The following is a 20,720-nucleotide window of genomic DNA, read 5'->3' as shown; positions in this document are numbered from 1 at the left end:
TCCCTCAGTCCCGCAGGACAGCACTGCCCACCTGCTCCTCCCCCAGGGCCACTGGCAGCCCAGCGGCTTCCTCTGCAAACTAGGAAAAGGCATCTTTCCTCCAGGTGGACACAGTCCCACCCAGAGCCCCTGACCTGGCCACCAGGGGGGTGCTGGGTGCCCAGGAGGGGGCAGCCCTGGCCGTGTCCCCCTGGACCCTAGTGTGCCTGTCCCATCGGGGCTCCCTCACCACTGCTGGGGCCGCCCCGGTTTCCCTTTCCTTAGCTCAGCCGGGGGTTGTGCCGCGGGCCTGCCAAGCAGGTGTCACAGATGCCTGGGAATTGAACCACGACCCCCTGGTCCATAGCTCAACACTCAACCACTGAGCCACGCCGGCCGGGCGCACCTTACCCTTTGCATTCGTTCAGCCCACGTTTATTTTACAGCCACCAGGCTGTGCTAGGCCCCGGGGTGGGCTCGGGGCAGTGATCCCACAGCCTACCGATGCCTCCTCTGAAACGCCTTCCTCAGTACCGAGCCCCGCCCTCCAGGTGGAGTGGCCCCCACAGCCCTGGGCGCCTATGCAGGACCCTGGGGACAGGGCAGCCTCCTCGTCTGGGAGGACAAAGAGGAGGCAGTGCCACCCGGCTCCCCACCCCACTGGTTGTGCAGCCCTGCAGGGGGCGAGCTGAGAGTTGAGCACAGGCTGCGTTCCAGCCCCTCCTTGCTGGCTCAGTGCCTCACTCTGGCCCAGTGCGTGACTTGGATGGCCGTCCCCAGCAGCCCGATGTGCCACGGGGTCACATGATCACACTGTCTTATCACACTTGGTCCTAAAAACACGCTCTAACGCAGAATAGCCATGCTCAACCATCCTCCGTCTGACATTAAGGAGTAACCCCCCCAGGAGTTAAAATCATTTAAAACCCCTCTGGTCTGTAAGGTTTTTTCCTTCCCGGGGAAAAGCATGGCTGACCTGCTTGAGTGCAGGCGGCACCCACCAGGGTTAACTGCTGATCTGAGCACAGGGCAGCGGCGACGGACATGGTGGGTTCCTGGACCCTGTCCACCTTGGCCCTTCCCCCATGGCAGCCCGAGGCACAGCTCTCTGACCCCCGGGACAGCAACAAAGTGTTCAGATCGCTCTTAAGCCAAGGCAAGGAGGCAAGAGGGAGCATAACTGGCTAGCAGGCAGCGCCGTCGCTCCACGGCCAGGTTTCTGCGCGTCACGGATGCTAGTGGGAAGGCTGAGGCCTGCTGAACAGTGTGGCACAGGAATGCGGCCGCGGCGTCAAGTACAGCTCAGTTGGCCCCAGTCAAAGCAGAGTGCCGGCTCAGCTGCCTCCTGCCAGGGGCCGGTAAACACGGCACAGGTGCTATCCTCACCTTGCGGCCCAGGATCCCTGCCACCTGCCTGACACAACGAGTGACCGTGGAATGAACGAGATGTTTCCTCAAGGAGCACCCCGTTAAGTTCCCATTTTACAGACGGCTAGACTGAGTCTCTTTGGTGGCATAGTGTTAGTTAGGGGCAAAGCCGGGACCAGACGCCTTTCAGGCTTTCTCCTTGGCCCTCACTGCCTGTGGGACAAGGGCCCCTGTGGGTTCTTATTTCAGGGGTTTCGGGAAGCAGACTCGTCACCCCCCCGCCGGCTTCTCTCCCAGGAGGCTGCTTCTGTCCCGCCTCAGTCCTTCCTGGGCTCCACGATGGCCGCGCTTCTCCTCATCGGCATGCTGATGGCCCCGGGTGCGGGTGAGTGTTGGTATTTATGCCGCCTTCTGCTTAGCGTGTGATTACTTAACCTGATCCCTGGGACCGATTGTCGAATTGCATCTGACCTGCTCCTGCCTGCGTCATGGACAGCAAGTGAGTGATGGACAGCAAGCGTGCATGAGAAGCTGTAGGTTTGATGCAACTGACCGCTCGGAGCATGCTGGCTGCATACGGCATGGAAGGCGAGGTGGGGAGCCCGGGCGCGCAGGCCAGGTGGCCGGTGAGCGATCTGCTCTCCGCCCGGCAGCACCCCTGCCCCTCGCCCCTGTGCTCAAGGCCCGCTGTCCCTTGTGCTACTGTCCTTGGAGCGGCCTTGCACCCCGTCCTCCCCACTTTTGTAGGTATGGCCAGTGTAGAAGGTGAGAACTGGCACCCCCTGCTCTAAACTTGGTCCCCTGACACCAAAACCCGGTCATCAGAGTAATTTCTTGGCAGCTGGGGTAACAGCTCCACTGGAAGTCTTGGTTTTGAAGCTGAGTCTTCAGCGCCGTCTAATGTTCTGTCTCATTCACACGTTTGTGTCGCTCTCAACACCCAGCCCACCTCGCCCACTTCTCTCCTCCCACGGCGGGCTGGGCACCGTCGTAACCGAGGTCAGCCTGTATCTGGGCCTTCTCTGTCCGTTCCCAGCTTCAGGCAAACTCGACCAGCACACCCTCCCCTCTAAGGCAGTGAGGGTGAGGCGAGCGGATCCACAAACATCACTGGTAGTTTACTTTGACCACGACCCAAGTCAGCGGACGGTCCGAGAGGTTGCTGGTTACCCAGAAGCTTGTCAGTTGAAATTACAGCATCACCTCTGTATCAGACTCGACGTCTTCCCCAGGTCCAGACCCTCCAGACTCCACCCAGACCTCCTTTCTAGGCAGAGAGGATCAGCCGCCTCGACAAGCTGCTGGTTCAAGCAGGAGATGGTTGGGCAGAGCGAGGCAGGGGCCGGATCAAGGAAAGCCTGTGGTCAGTGGGTCTCAGTCTCACCTGCAATAATAAAAGCATAATATGCAAATCGGCCGAACGACCGAACAGCAGAACGACTGTCCGGATGACCTTCCAGATGAGCACGCTATGACACGCACTGGCGCCAGGCCAGCCAAGGCGGGTGCCATGCAATTGGTCAGGGGGCCCCACCATCACCCCATGATTACCCCGCAGAGGGAGGCCCAGGCCACCGGCTGTGGTGGGTGTGCAGGGCTGGCCAGCAATCTCCCCGCAGAGGGAAGCCCAGGCCAGCCAAGCGATCACACCCCACGCCTGTCGCCCACAGAGGGAGGTGCCCGGTGGCGGGGCGGAGGGGCGGGACAGTGCCGCACAGATGCCAAGCAGTGGCAGTGGCAGGGGTGGAGCCAGCTGCTGGCAGCTGGGGGAAGGAAAGCCCTGATAGACCCTGATCGCTGACCAGGCCTAGGGACCCTGCCCGAGAGGTCCCAGATTGTGAGAGGGTGCAGGTTGGGCTGAGGGACACCCCCTCCCCCTGCACGAAATTCGTGCACCGGGCCTCTAGTTGTCTATAAAATGCTAATGATGACAATACCTGCCTCACAGCATGGGCAGAGGGCGGATGGGGTGCTGTGTGCAGAAGGAAGCCAGGAACAGTCTGCATGCGAGTCAGCTTCGCTCATGGCCACCTTTTACTGAATCGGGAGCATTATTCTGGTGGAGTTCCTCCTCATGTTCCTTCTGGCCTTCCGTCCCCCCTCCCCCACCCCTCTGCACTGAGTGCGCCAGCCCAGGCCTCCGAGATAAACAGTTTAAAATCCAGGATGACTCTAGAGGCTGCTAATGAAGATGTGTGGGCGCCGATATCCTGAAAGCAGGGAGGGCGCCAGCACCCTCTGTTAGCACCTGTCAGTAACGGGGTCCCCTCCACCCTCTGGAACCGGGTCCCTGTGACCAGCTGCACAAAGGAATGCCGGCGAAGGAATTGTCAAGAAGCCGGCAATATTTTAAAATATATATATTTTTATTGATTTCAGAGAGGAAGGGAGAGGGAGAGAGAGAGAAACATCAATGATGAGAATCACTGATCGGCTGCCTCCCGCACGCCCCCTATTGGGGATCGATCCTGCAACCTGGGCATGTGCCCTGACTGGGAATCGAACCGGTGACCTCCTGGTTCATAGGTCAAGGCTCAACCACTGAGCCACGTGGGCGAGCGGGCCATGTTTCACGGGGGCGGCTGGAGTGTTCTGGCTGCTGGCGGGTAAGCTCTCTAATAGCTGCTGAGGCCGTTGGGCCGAATGCACCCAGCGATTCCATTCCATGGGCTCTGAGATACGAGCTCAGATGGAACTGAAGCCCCCAGAGCCTCCTGCTGGGGAACCTGCGTTGTTTCCTTCAAGCGCTGCCAGGACACCCCACGCAGGGCGGGCGCCAGGGAAACACGCACCGGATCGGGTTTGCGTGCGTCCCGCTGCCGTCCTGGCCGGTCCTGGCCGCCACCCCGGCCTCCGCCAGCCAGCGGGCCGGGATGTTCAAACCCCCCCTCTCCCCCCGCAGGGAGCCACCCTCTGGACACCCCGCACCGTCCGCACGAGCTGCCTCCGGGACTCTCAAAAAACCTCAGTGAGTGTCCCTTGACCTTTCCCTGGGGACTAGCGGGCAGGAGGTTGTCTGGGGACTTGGCAGAGAAATGACCCCCGATGAGCAGCTCACCGAGAGCCGCTTCCTGCTGGACGCCGGCAGCAGAGGGATGGCGTGGGACCCGAAAGGCTCTCCCTCGGCAGAGCCCGGACTCTGCCCGCCATGGGCCTCTCCTTTGAGACGAAGCGCTAAGGAAGTTCCCACCAGCAGATAAATGTCTGCCGAGGGCGAACCAGGAGAAAGGAGCTAGTGGTCGGGTCAGGGGGTAGCTGTGCTTTAGCTTCAGGTTGAGCTCGGATCTCCCGGAGGCAGAGCCATCGGGAGATGGTGCCTCACGGGGACTGGAGGGTGAGCACGTTCCCGTTTCCTGCTGGTGGGTGGTGACGGCTTCTCCGGGAGGGGCTCCCGCGGCCCTCGCTGAGGAAGGGTGCGGTGAGCTCTGATGCCAGCGCTGGGCGGGAGGCTCGCTGCCCACCTGGTGGGGGGGTGGGGGGGAGCAGGCAGCCGAGTCACCAGGTTGTGTGTGTGATCCCCTGCAATCGAAGTGATGAGTCCCACCAGAGCCCGTGACCATGGCCTCCCTCCTCACGGCATGGTCCCCATGGGCAGTGCCATGCCCGCCAGGAGGGGCTAGGTGACCGTTACCCTCGGGCCACGCTGGCTCTCGGGAGGGTGGAGGCCGCGAGGCAGTGAGCCCGCAGGCCCGCAGCCGGCCCTCTTCAGGGGCAGCAGTCCCGCAGTGACCGCACAGCCCAGGGGCCCCGGGGGCGTCTCAGGGGCAGGGCCTGGGCGCCGGTGGAGCAGCCTGGACCCTCTGCCTAGAAGCTTCACTCTCCACAGGAGTCCGTGTCTCCCGTGACCGCTGTATGGCTGCCACTCCTAGGCTGCCCAGAGGGGCGTTCACCCCTAGTTCCCGCCAGTCCCGGCCACCCTGCCATCCAGGGGCCCCTTTGTGTTGTTAAATCACTGAGCAATGTTGCCTAGTAACAGAGGCCCCGTTCCATCTCATCAGGTCTCCATGACAACCAGTGTTACTAGAAGTTAGCCCAAGGTCAAATCTTTAGAGAAAGAGAAAGGGTTTTAACGACTCTTCACCCAGGGCCTGCACAGGGACCGGAGAAACCACGGCTCCATCATCATTTTTCTCTTCCTTCCACTTAGATGCCACACTCTTCAATGGGATGTTCAAAAATGTGGAGAGCGCGACCGAAATTTTTGGTAAGTTCAATCTGAAATGGCTTTTCACCCCCTCCTCCCCGGCCCAGGTGTCAGAGCACACGTGGGGGGGGGGAATCTAAGGAAATGACCTTGGTCTCCACCCTCGGGGCGCCCACAGTGGGACCAGGTGCTGAGCGGGGAGGTGGTATCTGTCTTGCGGGTGCCTCAGAGTAGCTTCAGAGGTCAGTCCTGACCCAGCCTGGCCAGGAGGCGAATGGTAGGCCTGTTTTACAGAAGAGAAAACTGAGTCTAAGGAAGTTCAGTGACTTGTCCAAGGCCACACGGCTGGACGTCCTCCTTGGTCCAGAGCTGAGTAACCTCCTCCCAAGTCATCTCATCTTCTCTCCCCAACTAACAATGGGACATGAGGCCTAAGAACTGCAAAGGGCATCTAGTCTTCCATTTATCAGTAACAGAGCTATCAATCAAGCAGCTGTCAATCATCACAGCTGATCACGAAATTACTAAACCATCAGATGATACCGTGGCAGACACGAGCCACAGATGCTGAGCTGCTGCTGGGTTAGCGCTGGGCATGCGGCTGCGCCTGCCGGTGCGTGTGACTGAGCGCAGGCGCCCTGTACGTTGTTAAATAAGTTTATGTAAACACACACCCATCTTTTTTCTTTTGTCATGTTTTTATTTTTAGAGAAGAAGGGAGAGGGAGAGATAGAAACATCAATGATGAGAATCACTGATTGGCTGCTTCCTGCATGCCCCCTACTGGGTATCAAGCCCGAAACCCAGGCATGTTCCCTGAGCGGGAATCGAACCTGCAACGTCCTGGTTCCTGGATCGATGCTCAACCACTGAGCCACACCGGCTGGGCCACAGAATCCTAGAGTGGCTTTTTCCATCAGCATAGAGTCATTCATGCTTTTTTCAATTTATCTTCTTTGTTGAGGGTGTTACATTTCTTCGTGTCTAGGATGAGGGCATGTGGAAATGAAACATGGGAGGGCGATTCATGAGGGAGGAGGCAGCTGGAACAGTTGGGTGGAACTGGTCCTTATGGGCAACTCTAGATGCTCCGCACCGCCCGCCCCCCCAGCTCCCTGGTGCGACCCCTGCACTTCAGTGAGGTGGGATCACCCCACTTAGCCCTTAACAGCCCTGCAGTCAGAATGCCAGAGTGGAGACAGGGTGGGCATGAGGTTTAGAGCCAAAGCACTGGACACCATTTTCTTGCAAGTTTTGTTTGCAAAAGCATTTTTAAAAAATATGTATTTTTATTGATTTCCAAGAGGGAGAGGGAGAGATAAACGTCCATCACATCAATGATGAGAGCGTCATTGATCAGCTGCCTCCCGCACGCCCCCCACATGGGATCGAGCCCACAAGCCACGCCTCTAACACACTTCCCTGACGTTGTCTGGGCCAGACCCGGGCTCCATGCTCAGCCCCAGCCCGCCTTGGGAGCATGGGATGCCCACGACCTGCTGAGAGTGATCATGTGACCTTGCAGGGACCTGGGGAGACGGCTGTTTGTTGGCGAGGAAGAGGGGCTAACGGCGGTGAGGTGGGCAGCCAGCAGGGGCCCTGGCTTATCAGCCGGCCTCGCTTTAAGGGTCCCCCACAGTCCTGAGCCCACAGCAGGTGCTCAGTAGGTTGAGGAGACACTATCAGCTCAAGCTGCAGGGGGTGAGGGGGGGAGGGGGCTCCTCCTGGCCGCTGCCTCCAGAGCCCACCCTGCTCTCCTGCCGCAGACTGCCTGGGCTCCCACTTCACCTGGCTGCAGGCCGTCTTCACCAGCTTCCCCGCGCTGCTGCAGTTCGTGGGTGGCCTGCGGTGCGTGGCTGGCCTCTGCCCCCGGGACCTGGAGGACTATGGCTGCGCCTGCCGGTTTGAGATGGAAGGGCTGCCCGTGGACGAGTCGGACAGGTGAGCAGGAGCCAGGAGCGGCGGCCTGGCTGGCCTGGGCGGAGCGCACGCACAGAAAGCTCCGGATGGGGTCAGGCGGTGTCTGGGTTCTGTGACTCACCACGGGCGACTGCCTTCCTCATCTCTACGTTGCAGTTAATCTGTGATCTGCTCGTGTCCCAGGGAGTTCTGGAGAGCCTGTGTCAGGCCCGATAGGCAAACCTTTCCTTTCGTTTCTCATCGTGCGGGTCCGCTGCACAGGGCCACCCGGCTGCTTGCTCACAGGCAGCCCAGAGGCCCTCCCGCCCTGCCGACCGGGCACCCCGAGCTGGGCACCCCGAGCTAGAACCGGGAGCCTGGGCTTAACAAGCCGCCCGGGGCTCTTCAGCGGAGAACGTGAGAATCTTTTTAATTCAGGAGAGTCCTGGCCACCAGGGTAAAGCGACGATGAATTCAGTTTCACAGACATGTAGCAAACACCACCGATACGAGACCTGGGCTTAATATAAACACAGCCCCCCGCGCCCCCCCTCCCCCCGGCCTCGGAGAGGGGCCAGCCCAGCGGGAATGTGGGGACAACAGAAGTGCCCGCGAGAGGGAGGGTCGGCTCAGGCATGTGTATTTGTACCCGCAGCCCCTGGCACACGCAGCTCAGTAAATTAACCCATGACGAGGGGGTCAACTTCCGATTGCTTCTCAGAGATGAAAAAAGAATTGATTAGACAGTGACATGTCCGTGATCAACAAGGACTAATGGCTCTGGAATGAAAACACAGACCTGCCCCATCTTCAGATCTCCGAGAGGGTGCAGGTCACTGGACCGGAAGGGCAGTTTCCCGTTCCGGGGCCAGGAGGGGGCCGGCCCGGAGCCAGCTCCCTGACTTTCAGGAGGGGGAGCCGGTTCTGCCCGGGCACGGTGCCAGGGCCATTTCTGGGAACACTTTCCTTCCGGGTCCTCCCTTAGCGCTTCCTTTAATAATTAACACACCCGCAAACCTACAAGTCAGAGAAATGGAGCAGTAATTCGTCACCAACCCAAAAAGAAAGATCACAGCACGGAGGGCGGCGAACTGGCAGAATTCTGGGTCACGCTCAGCTCCAATCGCGTTCCACAGCTCAGCTGGCGGGGACGGGCTCCAGGCTCCTGGAGGGCGGGCTACTGCACCTCGAACTTGCCGCCAGATCGCAGAAATAACTGCTGCAGCCTGCGGAGGGCCCAGGCAGGGTGGGGTCCCTATGGAACCCCCCAATTCTTATGCTGTGTGAGGAACTTAGTAACTTGCCCAAGGTCATCAGCTGCCTGTATAGTTTTCCTTCTTTCCATCGATGTCCTGGGTGCCAGTGCCCCGACCATGCTGAGGCTCAGGAGGCTGGGGTCAGCCTTGACCTTGGCAAGTTACAGAGCCCACATCTCAGTCCCACAAACCTAAAGGCTCCTGATAAGAGCAGAACCTGCTGCACAGGCAACATACTTCCAGTATTGTGTGTGTGAGCGTGCATGTGTGTGTGAGCGTGTGTGTGAGCGTGTGAGCATGTGTGAGTGCCTGAGTATCTGAGACAGACCCCGCTGGAACCATCTGGAGGCACCGGTGACGGCAGGCTGCCTGCCTCCCTCCTGACCCTCCCCCACCCCCAGCTGCTGCTTCCAGCACCGCCGGTGCCACGAGGAGGCGGCTGAGATGGACTGTGTCCAGGACTCCACCAGGGTGAGCACAGATGTCAACTGCGCCAGCAAGAAGATCACGTGTGGTGAGCATCCCAGGTGCCCGGGGCTGGCGGGGAGGGGACCGTGGAGAGGCCCGTCTGGACCAGGCCGCAGGCTCACAGCCTCTCCCTTGCACAGCAGAGGTGCAGCGCGTGCTGAGTTGACACAAGTTACTCAGCCGGTTATTGGATTTGCAATTTTCACGTGTTGCAACCCAGGGACCTTGGGAGGGGCAGGCTGCTGCCTGAGCACCAGTGGGGCGATGATTGCCTCCTCTGAACGGCTAAGTGGGGGGCGGAGGGGGAGAGAATCTGCCTCGGAGAGTTATGGGAATGAACGCTCCCAGAGCAGTTAGCTGGGCCTGGTGGACGGTAAGGAGCAGTGGTGGGCGTGGAGGGAGGGACTCTGGGTGCAGAGGCCGTGGTGGGTGCTGTAAGCACCAGCTGCCCACCCTGCTCGCCGGGGCACCCGGGCACTTTATTTGTCTCCGGGCGGCAGCAGCAGCGCAGGGAAAGGCACAGGGAAGGGGGGGCAGAGGGGCAGGCGCGTTGGCGGTGCATCTCGGGGCCGCCCTCTCCGATGCCTCCAGGTGCCAGACGCTTTGCTCACAGCAGCCCCATCTTCTAAAGAACCGGGCACACGGGGCCTCACCCCAGCTCTGACCGGGAGAGGGGAGCGCAGAGAAAGGGAATAACTTGTGCAAAGTCCCATCAGTGCAAAGTGGCAGAGCCAGGGTTTGAGTCCAGGTGGGGCCGGCTCCACAGTCCTGGTGATGGCGTGGATGAGCTGGAGTACGAGCTTCCAGGATGTGAGAGAGGCACAGTGAACACTGAAAGCATTCACTCACTCACTCATTCATTCATTCATTCTCTCATTCATTCAACTGATAGGAGCTAAGCACCTACCCAAGTCCAAGACATGTCTAGGCACTGGGGACACCCTGGCATTCTGGAATTTTATCATGGTTGTCAGACGCTGCAAATACCAAAGACAAATGATACCGTCTATTAGTGCCGCGAGATGTGGGGGATATGGAGTCAGGGAAAGGCCTGGCAGGCGGGGTGGGGGCCCTGTTGAAGTAGGAAGGTCAAGAGAAGGTGACAGTTGAGCAGAGACGGGCGCTGTGCATCTGGAAGAGCCGTGTGGACGGCGGAACGGCCCCGGGACCCTGAGGCTCGGGGGCCTGGTGCTTGAGGAATGGAGGCCAGTGAGTCAGGACCGGGGTGAGGGCGGAGAGGAGGTCTGAGAGGGAGCGGGATCCGTGGCTTTGACTTTGAGGTGGGAGGTTCGGAACACAAGCACAGATGTGTGTGATGGTGTGACCTGAGCTTTCAGAGAATTGTCCTGACTCCTGGGAGAACAGACGCTCAGCCGGGCAGAGGCAGGGAGAGGAGTCAGCAGGCCACCCACGTAACCCAGGGGAGAGGCGAGGGGTGGCCCGGGAGAGCGAGGCGGAGATGGGGAGACGTGGCCGACTCGAAAGAGTTTCACTGAAAGCAGAGCCCGTAGAGGGCCCGACGGGTGGGGTGTGAGTGAAGGAGGGCGCATGGCCCAGACGGGACCTACACCGAGGAGGGGGGACACTTGCAGGGGGCGCAGGGTTTGGGCGGGCAGGTCGGGAGCTCAGCCTCGGCGTCTACATTGCCTCTGGGGATTCCAAGTGGCTTTGCCCTTGGTCTGTGCAGAGTCCAGGGACCCTTGCGAGCACCTGCTGTGCACCTGCGACAAGGCTGCCATCGAGTGCCTGGCCCAGGCCACCATCAACTCCTCCCTGAACCTGCTGGACCCTGCCTTCTGCCTGGCGCCACCTGCGGGTAGGAAGCACCTGGCCCCTGGCCCCTGTTGGGCTGGCGGTGGGGGCAGGGGCTGGCGTGGGTGCTCATGCTTCAGGAGCCAAGTCCAGCACCTCCTCACATTCCACACACAGCCCGCAGGCAGGAGCTGACAGCCCTCCTGCCCAGAGGTCAGGCCTCCGCAGGAGGCAGCTGCTCCCCGGATTGAGGGGTCATGTATGTTCACCAAAGTTCCCACGCTCTCCCAGCCCCAACACCAGGGGTACCTGGGGGTGGGAAGTTCAAGGTGCACCTCCAGAGCGTCCCCCGTTTCCTGAGCTGGGGTCTCTCTCAGAAATCGTCCTGCAGGGCTTGGTGAAGAGGGAGCTGGTGTGGGTGTGGGTGGTGGATGTCTGGGCGCACACGTGTGACATGGTGTGTGCATGTGTGGGGTGTGAGTTGCGTCTCCAGGTCTCCCAAGCCCAGCCGTCTTTGTCCTCTGCACCTTGCCTCCCCTGAGAACAGGTTTTCTCGAATCAGGACACCACACTCCACAGCCAGGCCTTCGGCTCTGCAGCCCTTTCACCGTCACAGCCTGTGCTCATGTCACCCTCGCCAGAACCCAGAGCCTCTGGAGTCCCTCTGAGCTGGGGCCTGGTTGGCACCTGCGTTCTGGGAGCTGGAGGAGGTGGGGGACCCTCAGGCAGAGGAGCAGCCCCTCCCCGGGCCCCGCAGTCCCCACCCAGCCCGCTCTGGGCCGAGACCCTTGGGAGGTGGTGTGGGCAGTGTCTGCCACTCATGGCTGCTGGGGCTCTTTTTCAGTGGAACCTGTGGAGCCCACAGACGCCAGCCTGGCGGCCCTCTCAGGAGAAGGTGAGTCAGGGACAGGCGTGCGGCCCCAATGCCCACATTTCCACTGTAGTACTGGACTAGCTGCAATGACCTCCCCTCAGATGCAGGTGGGACAGCTGGTGAGGAAGTGTGGTCCCCATCATGCGATGAGGCGATGAGGTGTTGAAGTCGGGCAAATGTGGGGTCGAATCCTGCCTCCCCCGCTTTCAGCTGTGCGACTTTGGGAGCGTGGTGCAACCTCTACACCCTTGCACAAAGCAGGGCTCGGCAAACTTTCGGTGAAGAGCCAGACAGTAAATGTTTTCATACAGGATCTCTGCTACAGCGACTCAGTTCTGCCACTGTAGCAGGAAAGCAGCCGTAGACGATCCATCACTGATGGCTGTGGCTGTGTGCCAATAAAACTTTATTTACACAAACAGGTCAAGGGCCAGCCCCTAGTTTGCCATCCCCTGGAAAGGGATGATGACACCTGACTTCAGGGTGGCAGAGGATTACATGATGGAGAGCGTGGAAGATTCTGGGCTGGCATCTTCTTCCAGAAATTCCAGTGGAACTTTAAAAATCAGCACATGCCATCAAGGCACATGCAGGACACTGGACAGCTTGCTCGGAATGTATAACCCCCTCAATGCTCCCACAACGTTAGGAGTAACTGCTGCAACCTTCATGTTGAGCTGGTACACTGAGCTGGAGGAGGCTGTCCAGGACACAGAGCCGAGGGGTAGGGCTGGGATTCGAGGCCTCCAGTGGGTCTTCCCTTTACTCCAGGAAGCAACTCCCTCTCAGGCTGCCTTCCCACAAGGACTTGGTCCGTCAGGCCCAATGCTGGCTCTCTCTCCCATTTGCTGGATTCTCTGAACACAGGACTGCCTCCAATCTGGCCCCCTCACCCACTGAATGGGAACAGAATTGAGCACCAATGAGTGGACAACTTACTCCCTGATCAGATGGCCGTGGGCCTTCTCTCCTTATCGCTCAGCTCCCTCCCAAACACGTTTTGTTTGCAGGTGATCCTGGCCTGGCCAAGGTGCTGAGCTGGACTGGTAACTGATCACTGACTGACAATCAGTTGATTTCTCTTCACAGTGTCTGCTGATACCAGAGCTGACCAGCTGGCCACGCCCCCCAGGACGAGTCAGCTGACCACTCGTTCCAGGACAGGTAAGTAGAGGGGCCTTCAGAGGACAGCACAGAATCCCGGAGAAACGCCACCTAAATAAACACTCGTGTTTAGAGCCCAGAGGAAATTATTATAACCCTTTGCAAATAATACAGGAAACTGAGGCTCTGGGGGTTAAAGTTCCAAGTCATCCAGCAAGTGATTTGTTCTGGTTTCTAACCCCCGACGTGAGGCTAAGACTTGTTTTCGTCCCATTACCTGACAGTGACTCGCGGAGAACAGCCCCTTACCTAAAATACTAAGCCAAGAAATACTAAGATGGAGAAAGCTGTCCTAACCCTTTACTTGGCTTGTGATGAATAACCATGGATACTTTATTACTAAGAAAAATCACTGGTAATGACTACCTACTTGTTACTGAGAATGGTTAAAGGGCAGAGACATGGTTGAGGACCTCGATGTGGTAGCATGTGTCTACGCCCCTGCATACAACATTCTCTGAGTTATTCTCCCTGGTTCTGGGAGGCCCATTTTCACCCCCATTTTACAGGTAAAGGAAAAGCTCCAAGTGGTAGAGTCGTCTGCCTGGGGCACAGCGTGGATCCCTTTACCTCTGAATCCATGCACTTTGCCCCAGCGCAGACGCCTCAGACCCTTGGCTGGAGCATCTGCGTCCCATCAGTGCACGTCTAAGCCTGACGGTCACATCACACCATCACAATCCTGATCTCAGACAGAGTTCCAGGCAGTTCCTTCCTTTCCAGAGCATTCTGGAAGGAGTGATTATCTCTGGTCTTTGTGGTTCAGCTAGTGGTGAAACTGCAGCCTAGCGAAGTGGCTCCCAGGGTCAATGCTAGCAGGTGACCTGGGTTTGCATTCTGCCACTTTCTAGCCCTTGAGCAAGTGACCTCACTCTTCTGCAGGTCACCTTTCTCATCACTGAAGGAGGGAGGGCATTGCACTAGCTCATGGGGTTGTTATGAAGTTAATCTGAGCAAAGTGCTTAGTGCTGTACCTGGTGTATAGTAAGCCTAGCCCGTTCAGCTGCTGGAACAAAATGCCAGAGACTGGTGGCTTAGAAACCACAGAAATGTATTTCTCATAGTTCTGGAGGCTGCACGTCCGAGGTGGAGGCACCAGCAGATCCGGTGTCTGGTGAGGGCTTCTTCTGACACAGACACCAGCCGTCTTCCTGCTGTGCCCTCCCAGGTGGAAGGGAGCGGGAGCTCGCTGGGGTCTCTTTACAGGGCTCTCATCCTATTCGTGAGGACCCCACCCTCATGACCTGCTGACACCACATTGGGGGCTGGGGTGCCAACATGGAACCTGGGGGAACTCGATCACTCGGTCTGCAACGTAGTGCGAGCTTAACTACTGTTAAAGCAACAAACTCATTTTGCAGAGAAACAGGCTCAGCAGCCTTCCTGGGGCCACACAGCAAGCAAAGGGACTCAATTCTTCCACATTTTTCTCTGTTAAAAAAAGAGATTTCAACAGACTCACCTGCAGTTGAGTTTCCCAGCAAGCCTGTGTGAGGGGAGGGGATGGTGAAGCTGGGGTCTCTTTTTGGCTCAGCTGTTGTCCCGGGAGGTGGCCAGGGGCAGAGCAAAGACCACATGGCCCCGGGGCCTGGTGGGTGGGCGCTGCCTCGGAGCAGGTGGGGCAGGCTGGGGTTGACACTTACCTGTCTCTCTTTTGGGAGCAGAACCACTCCAAGACCTGGAAGGCACTGAAGCTGCGAGGACCACAACCCCTCCAGGTAAGCACGCTCAGCTGCTCCCGCCTTTGGCTAGTTGCTGTCCCTCTACACTCATTAGATCAGGTGTGTCCCAAAGAGCCCGGGAGAAAAGGCCCCAAATTCAGTGTGGAAGCGGTCAGGGAGCCAGTTTACTGGTAGAGCCCCGCGGAGTAGACAAATGGAACTAAGAGGCTGATCCATTCATAGAAAGAAATGGAAACTTACCTGCTAAGGAGATGCCTTGCAAAAAACAAAGCTCTATCTCGTTTTCCATTTACATCAGCTGCAACCTCACACTGTAAAGGGAGCACTTTTAACATCTGAAGGTACTTTCTCCCAGTCTCCCCAAGTGTATCCACAATGATGCCCAGGCCTCACCCAGGGCCGGGCACTGGGCTGGGCAGCAGACGGTGGGGCCCAGTCACTGGTGCTCCTTGGTCTGGACCGGACTGGGCTGGAGGCGTGGCCTGTGGGATGGAGACCCGACTGCCTCCAGCTGAGAGGGCAGGTGGGGCTGACTGACCCTGAGACAGGGGACCCAGGCGGTGCCAGGGAGCCCGTGTGAGGGGGGTGCCCGTGTGAGGGAGCAGGGCCTTGCTGGCTGTGGTGCAGACTCACACTTAATTCCAAATATGGCCAGAAGCTGTTGCCGTGTTCTAAGGGTCAGAACAGTGTTGCTTGCCTACATGATTGTGGCCCATGCGTCGGGCTAATTTCCCCACCATTCTTGTCCCTGCACTTGTTGACGCTGTGATGGGACTTCACTTGGCCGGCACATGAGCGTGGACACGACACAAAGGTAGGCCTGAGGGTGACGGTTCTCACCCACCAGATGTCATCCAGAGGGTCTAGCCAGGCCTGTCAGTTTCACAGTTATCATAGGAAACTGGGGACCCACGCAGCATTCCGGATCCCCGAGACGCAGCTCTGACGTCTGCAAGCTCAGTCTGGTGCTTTGTTCCCAAATGTCTGTCTGCCTTTGGCCTTGACCTGGTGCCCGTCTGCAAATCCCTTCTTGGACCCTCTTGGATGAGGACTGTAAAGTTGTGCATTTTCAGGATCCGCAGAGATTGCTGCCACAGCTGGAGGCGTGACCGTGGTCCCCGCCGGCATGAAATCTCTGGGGCTGGCCGTGCCATCCGTCGAAAGCGGTCCTGAGGAGACGACTGGGCAAGGTGAGCAGCAGGCAGACAGGAGTCTGCCCTCCCGGCCTGAGAGCCTCTGGTCAGGCGGTTAACAAGGCCACTGTGTCGCACTGACCTTGGCACGTGGCTGTGACGGGAGGTGTTGCACGTTCCCTGGCAGACGAGCCTGGGAGAGGGGCACTGGCCGGCAGGCACCAGGGCTGGGGGCAGGGCCCGGAAATGGCAGGCCTTGGGCCAGCGCTCACCAGCACCGTCCATGCCAGTTTCCTGGAAAGAACGAAACACTTGGGTCTCAATAGTCCTCCGCAGGCCCTGCACCCACACGAGCACCAGGCAGCGGGACCCAGAGGAGGCACTGGCACTGCCTTCTAGTGCGCCATGCAGGGCTGTGCACGCAGCTGTGTGTGGGGAGGGGGGGATGGGCCTTCTTAGTCCTTCCCACCCAGACTATGAAGGTGGGGTTTTGCCCAGTACAGGAGGAGGGGGAGTAGGATGGATGGAGAGAGAAAAGCAGAAATAGAGACAGAGAAACAAGGTCTGGAAGACAAGCCCCATAGGTGTGCTGACCTGCGAAGCCAGGCAGCCTCAGGGGACAGCCAGGAGCTCCCAGGATGCTGGGTCCTGCTCAGTAGTAAATTCGGCCCTAAGAGCATCTTCGGCCCTGACGAGTCCCCATGCTGAGGGGCGGGGGAGGTATCGAGGAGCCTGGGCAAGCAGAGCCTGGTGAGGAAGACTTCTCCCTGAAAGACGACCATCCCAGACAGGGCCTGGGCACAGGACAGCCTCCAGGAGTGGGAAGGGGGTGAGGACGCAGGCTCCTGGCACGACTGGCCACGTGGAGCCCTCCTGGGAACGCTGTGCTGGCACTCCTGGCTACCTGAGCCCTCCTCTCTCCCCAGCCTGTGACAGGTCCACCTTCCTGCGCCTGGGAGCCGGGGAGGACACACAGGTGATGCCGCAGCTGGGGCAGATGCTCTTCTGCCTGACAGCCCGGTGCCCCGAGGAGTTTGAATCTTACGGCTGCTACTGTGGGCAAGAAGGGCGAGGCGAACCCAGGGACACCCTGGACAGGTAGGTGTGCGAGGGTGGCAGGCGATGGCGCTGATGCTGCCTGCAGGGAGAGGTGAGAGCCCTCCTCCACCTGGGCCGTCACTCGAGGTCCACAAAGAGCTTGCTGCCTGCCTTACCTCCCTCGGGTGGCTCCTTACATTACAGGCCCATTTTCTGGGTGAGCAGCTGAGGCTCGGCCTCATCTGAGGTCATTCATCCACGAAGGGGCAGAGCCTGGCAGACCAGCCACCTGGAGAGGGTCACTCTAAACACAGTGATGAGCGACAGAGAGGGTGGGTCTCATTGATGTGTGTGACGAGAGGCCACGCTGAAATGAGCTCCTCAACAAGGTTTACATTCTGGGCAATTGGAGTGACTTTCACTTTAGATGCCTGTGCAGTGCGCAGCCTGAGCCGGCACGCGTGGTGTAGGAGCCAGCCGTGCACACGGAGGGAGGCACTGGCTCACTGTGTGGGGGTGCAGGAGAAGCAGGCCCTGAGGGGCTCCCGGGGCGGCTGGGAGCTGGGCAGTAAAGGCTTCTCCTTGGTCGTAGGTGCTGCTGGTCCCACCACTGCTGCCTGCAGCAGGTGGGGAGGCTGGGCTGTCAGCGCGGGAGGCTTCCTCAGCCGCCGGTGATGTGCGTGGATGGCGCCCCCAAGTGTGAGTGCGTGGGCCATCCGGTGGGTTATCCTCTCACCCGCTCAGCATCATGACCACTCGGGCGTAGACACTCTCCCAGCACTTTTTCATCCATCGCGTGACCCAACAGGTCTTCCCTCTGAGGCGCGTGTTAGCCCCCTAGTCCACTGAGGAGTCCAGTTCAGAGGCGACGTCCGCGCCCAGGGCACAGGGCTGGCCAGGTGCACACCGGGCCGTTACACAGGCCGGGCGCATTGCGTGCTCACCGTGTGCCGTCTGCTCCAAGCTCCTGCTGTGTGAGCGAGTTCATCCTCACAACCGGCCAGGCCAGAGCACCAGGAGGCACCCAGGTCACACAGGCAGAGTCCGTGCTGAGCTGGATCAGGACCTAAGATCCCACGGCCGCAGACCTCGAGCTGAGGCCTCACCAGGCCCGTGGGCCCCTTTCCCTAAGCAGAACCTTTTCCCGGGTGACATCTTCCGAGGGGCCCCGTCAGGATGGTGGCCCTGGCTGAAGGGCCAGGTAGGCTGCAGCTCCACTCCTCTCTCTCCTGGAGGCTCCTCTGTGGCTGCTCAGGGCCTCAGGCAGGATGGATGGAAACTGCCACCGCCCCCTCTGCGCATCACTCTTACAGCACAGCGAGGGTTAGCACAGGCCTGTCGACTCTCTGGCTCCATTTCCTCATCTGCATTTTCCTGGGGAAGCCTCTGGGGGCCATTAGTCGCCCCCCCCCCCCTTCCTCTGCATGCACCTCCTTGTAGGATCATGCGTGCCTCTCACTTGCCCGGAGCGCCATCCCTTCAATTTTCTACTTACCCAACAAACCTTCATTGGTAACTAGGAAACAGTGAGCATGCAGGATCCCTGCCTCAAGTCCCTCAGCCTAGAGGGAAGAGAGACAAGTCCGTGACTCCCCCAATCTCATGCCACACTGCTAACAGGAGGTGGAGCCTGCAGAGTCTGGCAGTGAGGACGGGAGAAGTCAGGAGAGCAGTGAGGTGAGATCTCAGGTTTCCGCAGGCCACGCTGGTGTGGAAGTTCCAAGGAAAGGGAAAGGAAAACCGAGGCATTGTGGGGACTCCTGCAGCACAGGGTCAGCATATGGTTCTGTCCGGCCAGCAGGGAGAGTTGGGGTGGGGAGACTGCTGAGGGGGAAGGTGAGGCTGGGATAGACAGGTACCAGGTCAGGAACGCAGACTGAAACACTGATTCTGTCCTATAGCGGACCGGGGGCTGAGAGTGGGTGGAGAGCCCATGGGTGACAGATCAGAGTACTATTGTCGTGATATGCAACCATGCCATGAGGTCTCGCGTGCCCAGCTGAAGGCTCGCAGAATCCAGGGACACTGTATGTGCAGCTTGAACTCCCACAGAGCTTCAGAGATCTGGTCCCAACCCTGTGAGCTCTGAGCTCAGTGTCCCATACCTGGTGCCGGTGGCAGGCGCTGGGAGGACGAGCCTGCCGTGTCGTCCTGACACTGGGATGGGGCGGAAGGGCTGAGGGCTCCAGGAAGCAGGCTCATGTGTGTCTACTTTGCTCCTCTCCTCCACCTGCTGCGGAAATGACGTGTGTGCCTGGGCTGCTGGGAAGGCCAGTGTCTGAGACTTGGCGGGTTGGTGTGACGAGAGTATTTCCAGTGGCGGCATCAGTGCGCGCTGGACGCCCAGAGATTCAAGAGGGGGGCGGAGGCCACCTGGGGGCTCCATCTCCGTGGTCCCATGGCCCAGGGTGCTACTCTGTTCTTGCCCTCAAAGGTGTGGGCCAGAGCCTGTGCGAGAAGCTGCTCTGTGCCTGTGAGCAGACGACGGCTGAGTGCATGGCGTCGGCCTTCTTTAACCAGAGCCTCAAGTCGTCGGGCAGACAAGAGTGCCAGGGCCCCCAGCGCCCCTGCGAGGACGGCGGGCAAGGAGGGCTTTCGGCATCCTCCCTGGGCTCCAGCTCCGAGGAGAACAGCGCGGAGGCCCTGCCCCCCACTGCACACCTGAGAACCAGGAGGTTTCTGGGGAGGTCACTTGCGGCCCCAGATAGAGCCCCGGAGAAAATGCCAGGCACCCCTGCTCCCAGGCACCTTGGGGCCTGAGCCGCCTCTCGGTCCTCCTCTGAGCAGAGGCTGGGGACAGAGGACCGTGGTGCTCCCAGCTCCCCTGGAATGCCATCTGCAGGAGGTAGCGCAGGTGCGGCTCCACTTCCTGCAGCACACGACGGAGGTGCAATAAATAACCAATCAGTGCTTTTTCTGCCCTTGGTTTTGTGTGTTTTTAAAAGGTACTGGTGCATGAATAGATTGCAAAGGTAAGAGGACAGAGACTGTGTGTGTGTGTGTGTGTGTCCCCTAATCACTGGAAGCTAATTTTCTTCTATTAAAAAAGAATAGAAGGGAGTGTACGTAGTCAGCCAGTCTTATGAGGTCACCTATGAGTCATCAATAACTCACCAAAGATGTACGCCAAGGGCTGAGATGACAGCACTTTTGGTCCGTGCCCTGAAAACACACCTGCCATCCTAGTTACTAGGAGAGGGGGCATGTGTCTCCCCCGCCCCCACGATGAAGAATCACCACTCACCCGTCTTGGTCCTGGGCTTGTTTTCACAAATGAGGGTTTATCCCAGTGGCTGGAAGGCCAGGAATGAAGCACCGCTCGACACAAGCAGATTCTGTAAAAAACGGAACTATACCCGCCCACCTCCTAGCTGAGAGTTATTCTCTACCAGACTAAAGGCATCCCATCCTTAACCCTTTGCAGTCCAATTTTATTTTTGGAATTCAAACAGTCTGGTCCAAATGAATTGACGGGATTGAATGTTGAGGTTTGTGGTGTTGACCTCAGCCTCGACGTTGGACCTGCTCCTAGTGCCTGGTCTGTCAAGTCAGCCTCGACGTTGGACCGAAAAGGGTTAAAAATCCCTTCACCGACCCATTAAGCAAGACTGGGGGGGGGTGGTGGGGGTGGGGGTGGGGGGGGGTGGTGGTATTTGAAATGATAACCGCGTGCTTCTACGTTTAGTCCTGTCCTTAAGTATCAGACAAGGTGGTGCCACACTGGACGTCTTTTGCCAGCTCCACACCATCTGGTCCCACCTCTTGCTCCAGACACTGATGTGACACCCAGTTCCCGAGGCTCTGACCGGCCACACTGGGCAGTGGAGTCTGACAAGGCCCGCCACACCTCCTACCTGCTGGCCACACCTCCTACCTTCTCTGATGAGGCGTGGGGCCCCTTGGAAACTGCTCCACATCAGGCACACGCAATCCAGAAACGTGGGGGAGTGCACGCCAACAGGG

At 59.0% G+C, this 20,720-nt stretch overlaps 1 protein-coding gene across 1 annotated transcript; it reads left to right on the top strand.

Moving 5' to 3' along the window:
• Positions 1 to 1,649: 1,649 nt before the first annotated feature.
• On the top strand, positions 1,650 to 19,517 carry OC90 (otoconin 90). Its single transcript, XM_059673067.1, has 13 exons — positions 1,650 to 1,732; positions 4,250 to 4,315; positions 5,495 to 5,551; positions 7,258 to 7,432; positions 9,048 to 9,160; positions 10,802 to 10,930; positions 11,711 to 11,761; positions 12,830 to 12,904; positions 14,569 to 14,622; positions 15,660 to 15,776; positions 16,646 to 16,817; positions 17,350 to 17,456; positions 19,192 to 19,517. Exons 1-13 carry the CDS (start codon positions 1,687 to 1,689, stop codon positions 19,515 to 19,517), a joined length of 1,488 nt encoding a protein of 495 aa, XP_059529050.1. The 5' UTR covers positions 1,650 to 1,686.
• Positions 19,518 to 20,720: the final 1,203 nt, after the last annotated feature.

This window comes from Myotis daubentonii, chromosome 17 (genome assembly GCF_963259705.1).
Source record: "Myotis daubentonii chromosome 17, mMyoDau2.1, whole genome shotgun sequence".
Taxonomy (NCBI): domain Eukaryota; kingdom Metazoa; phylum Chordata; class Mammalia; order Chiroptera; family Vespertilionidae; genus Myotis; species Myotis daubentonii.
The sequence above is the reverse complement of the archived record's forward strand: the minus strand, read 5'-3'. Positions and strand labels throughout refer to the sequence as shown.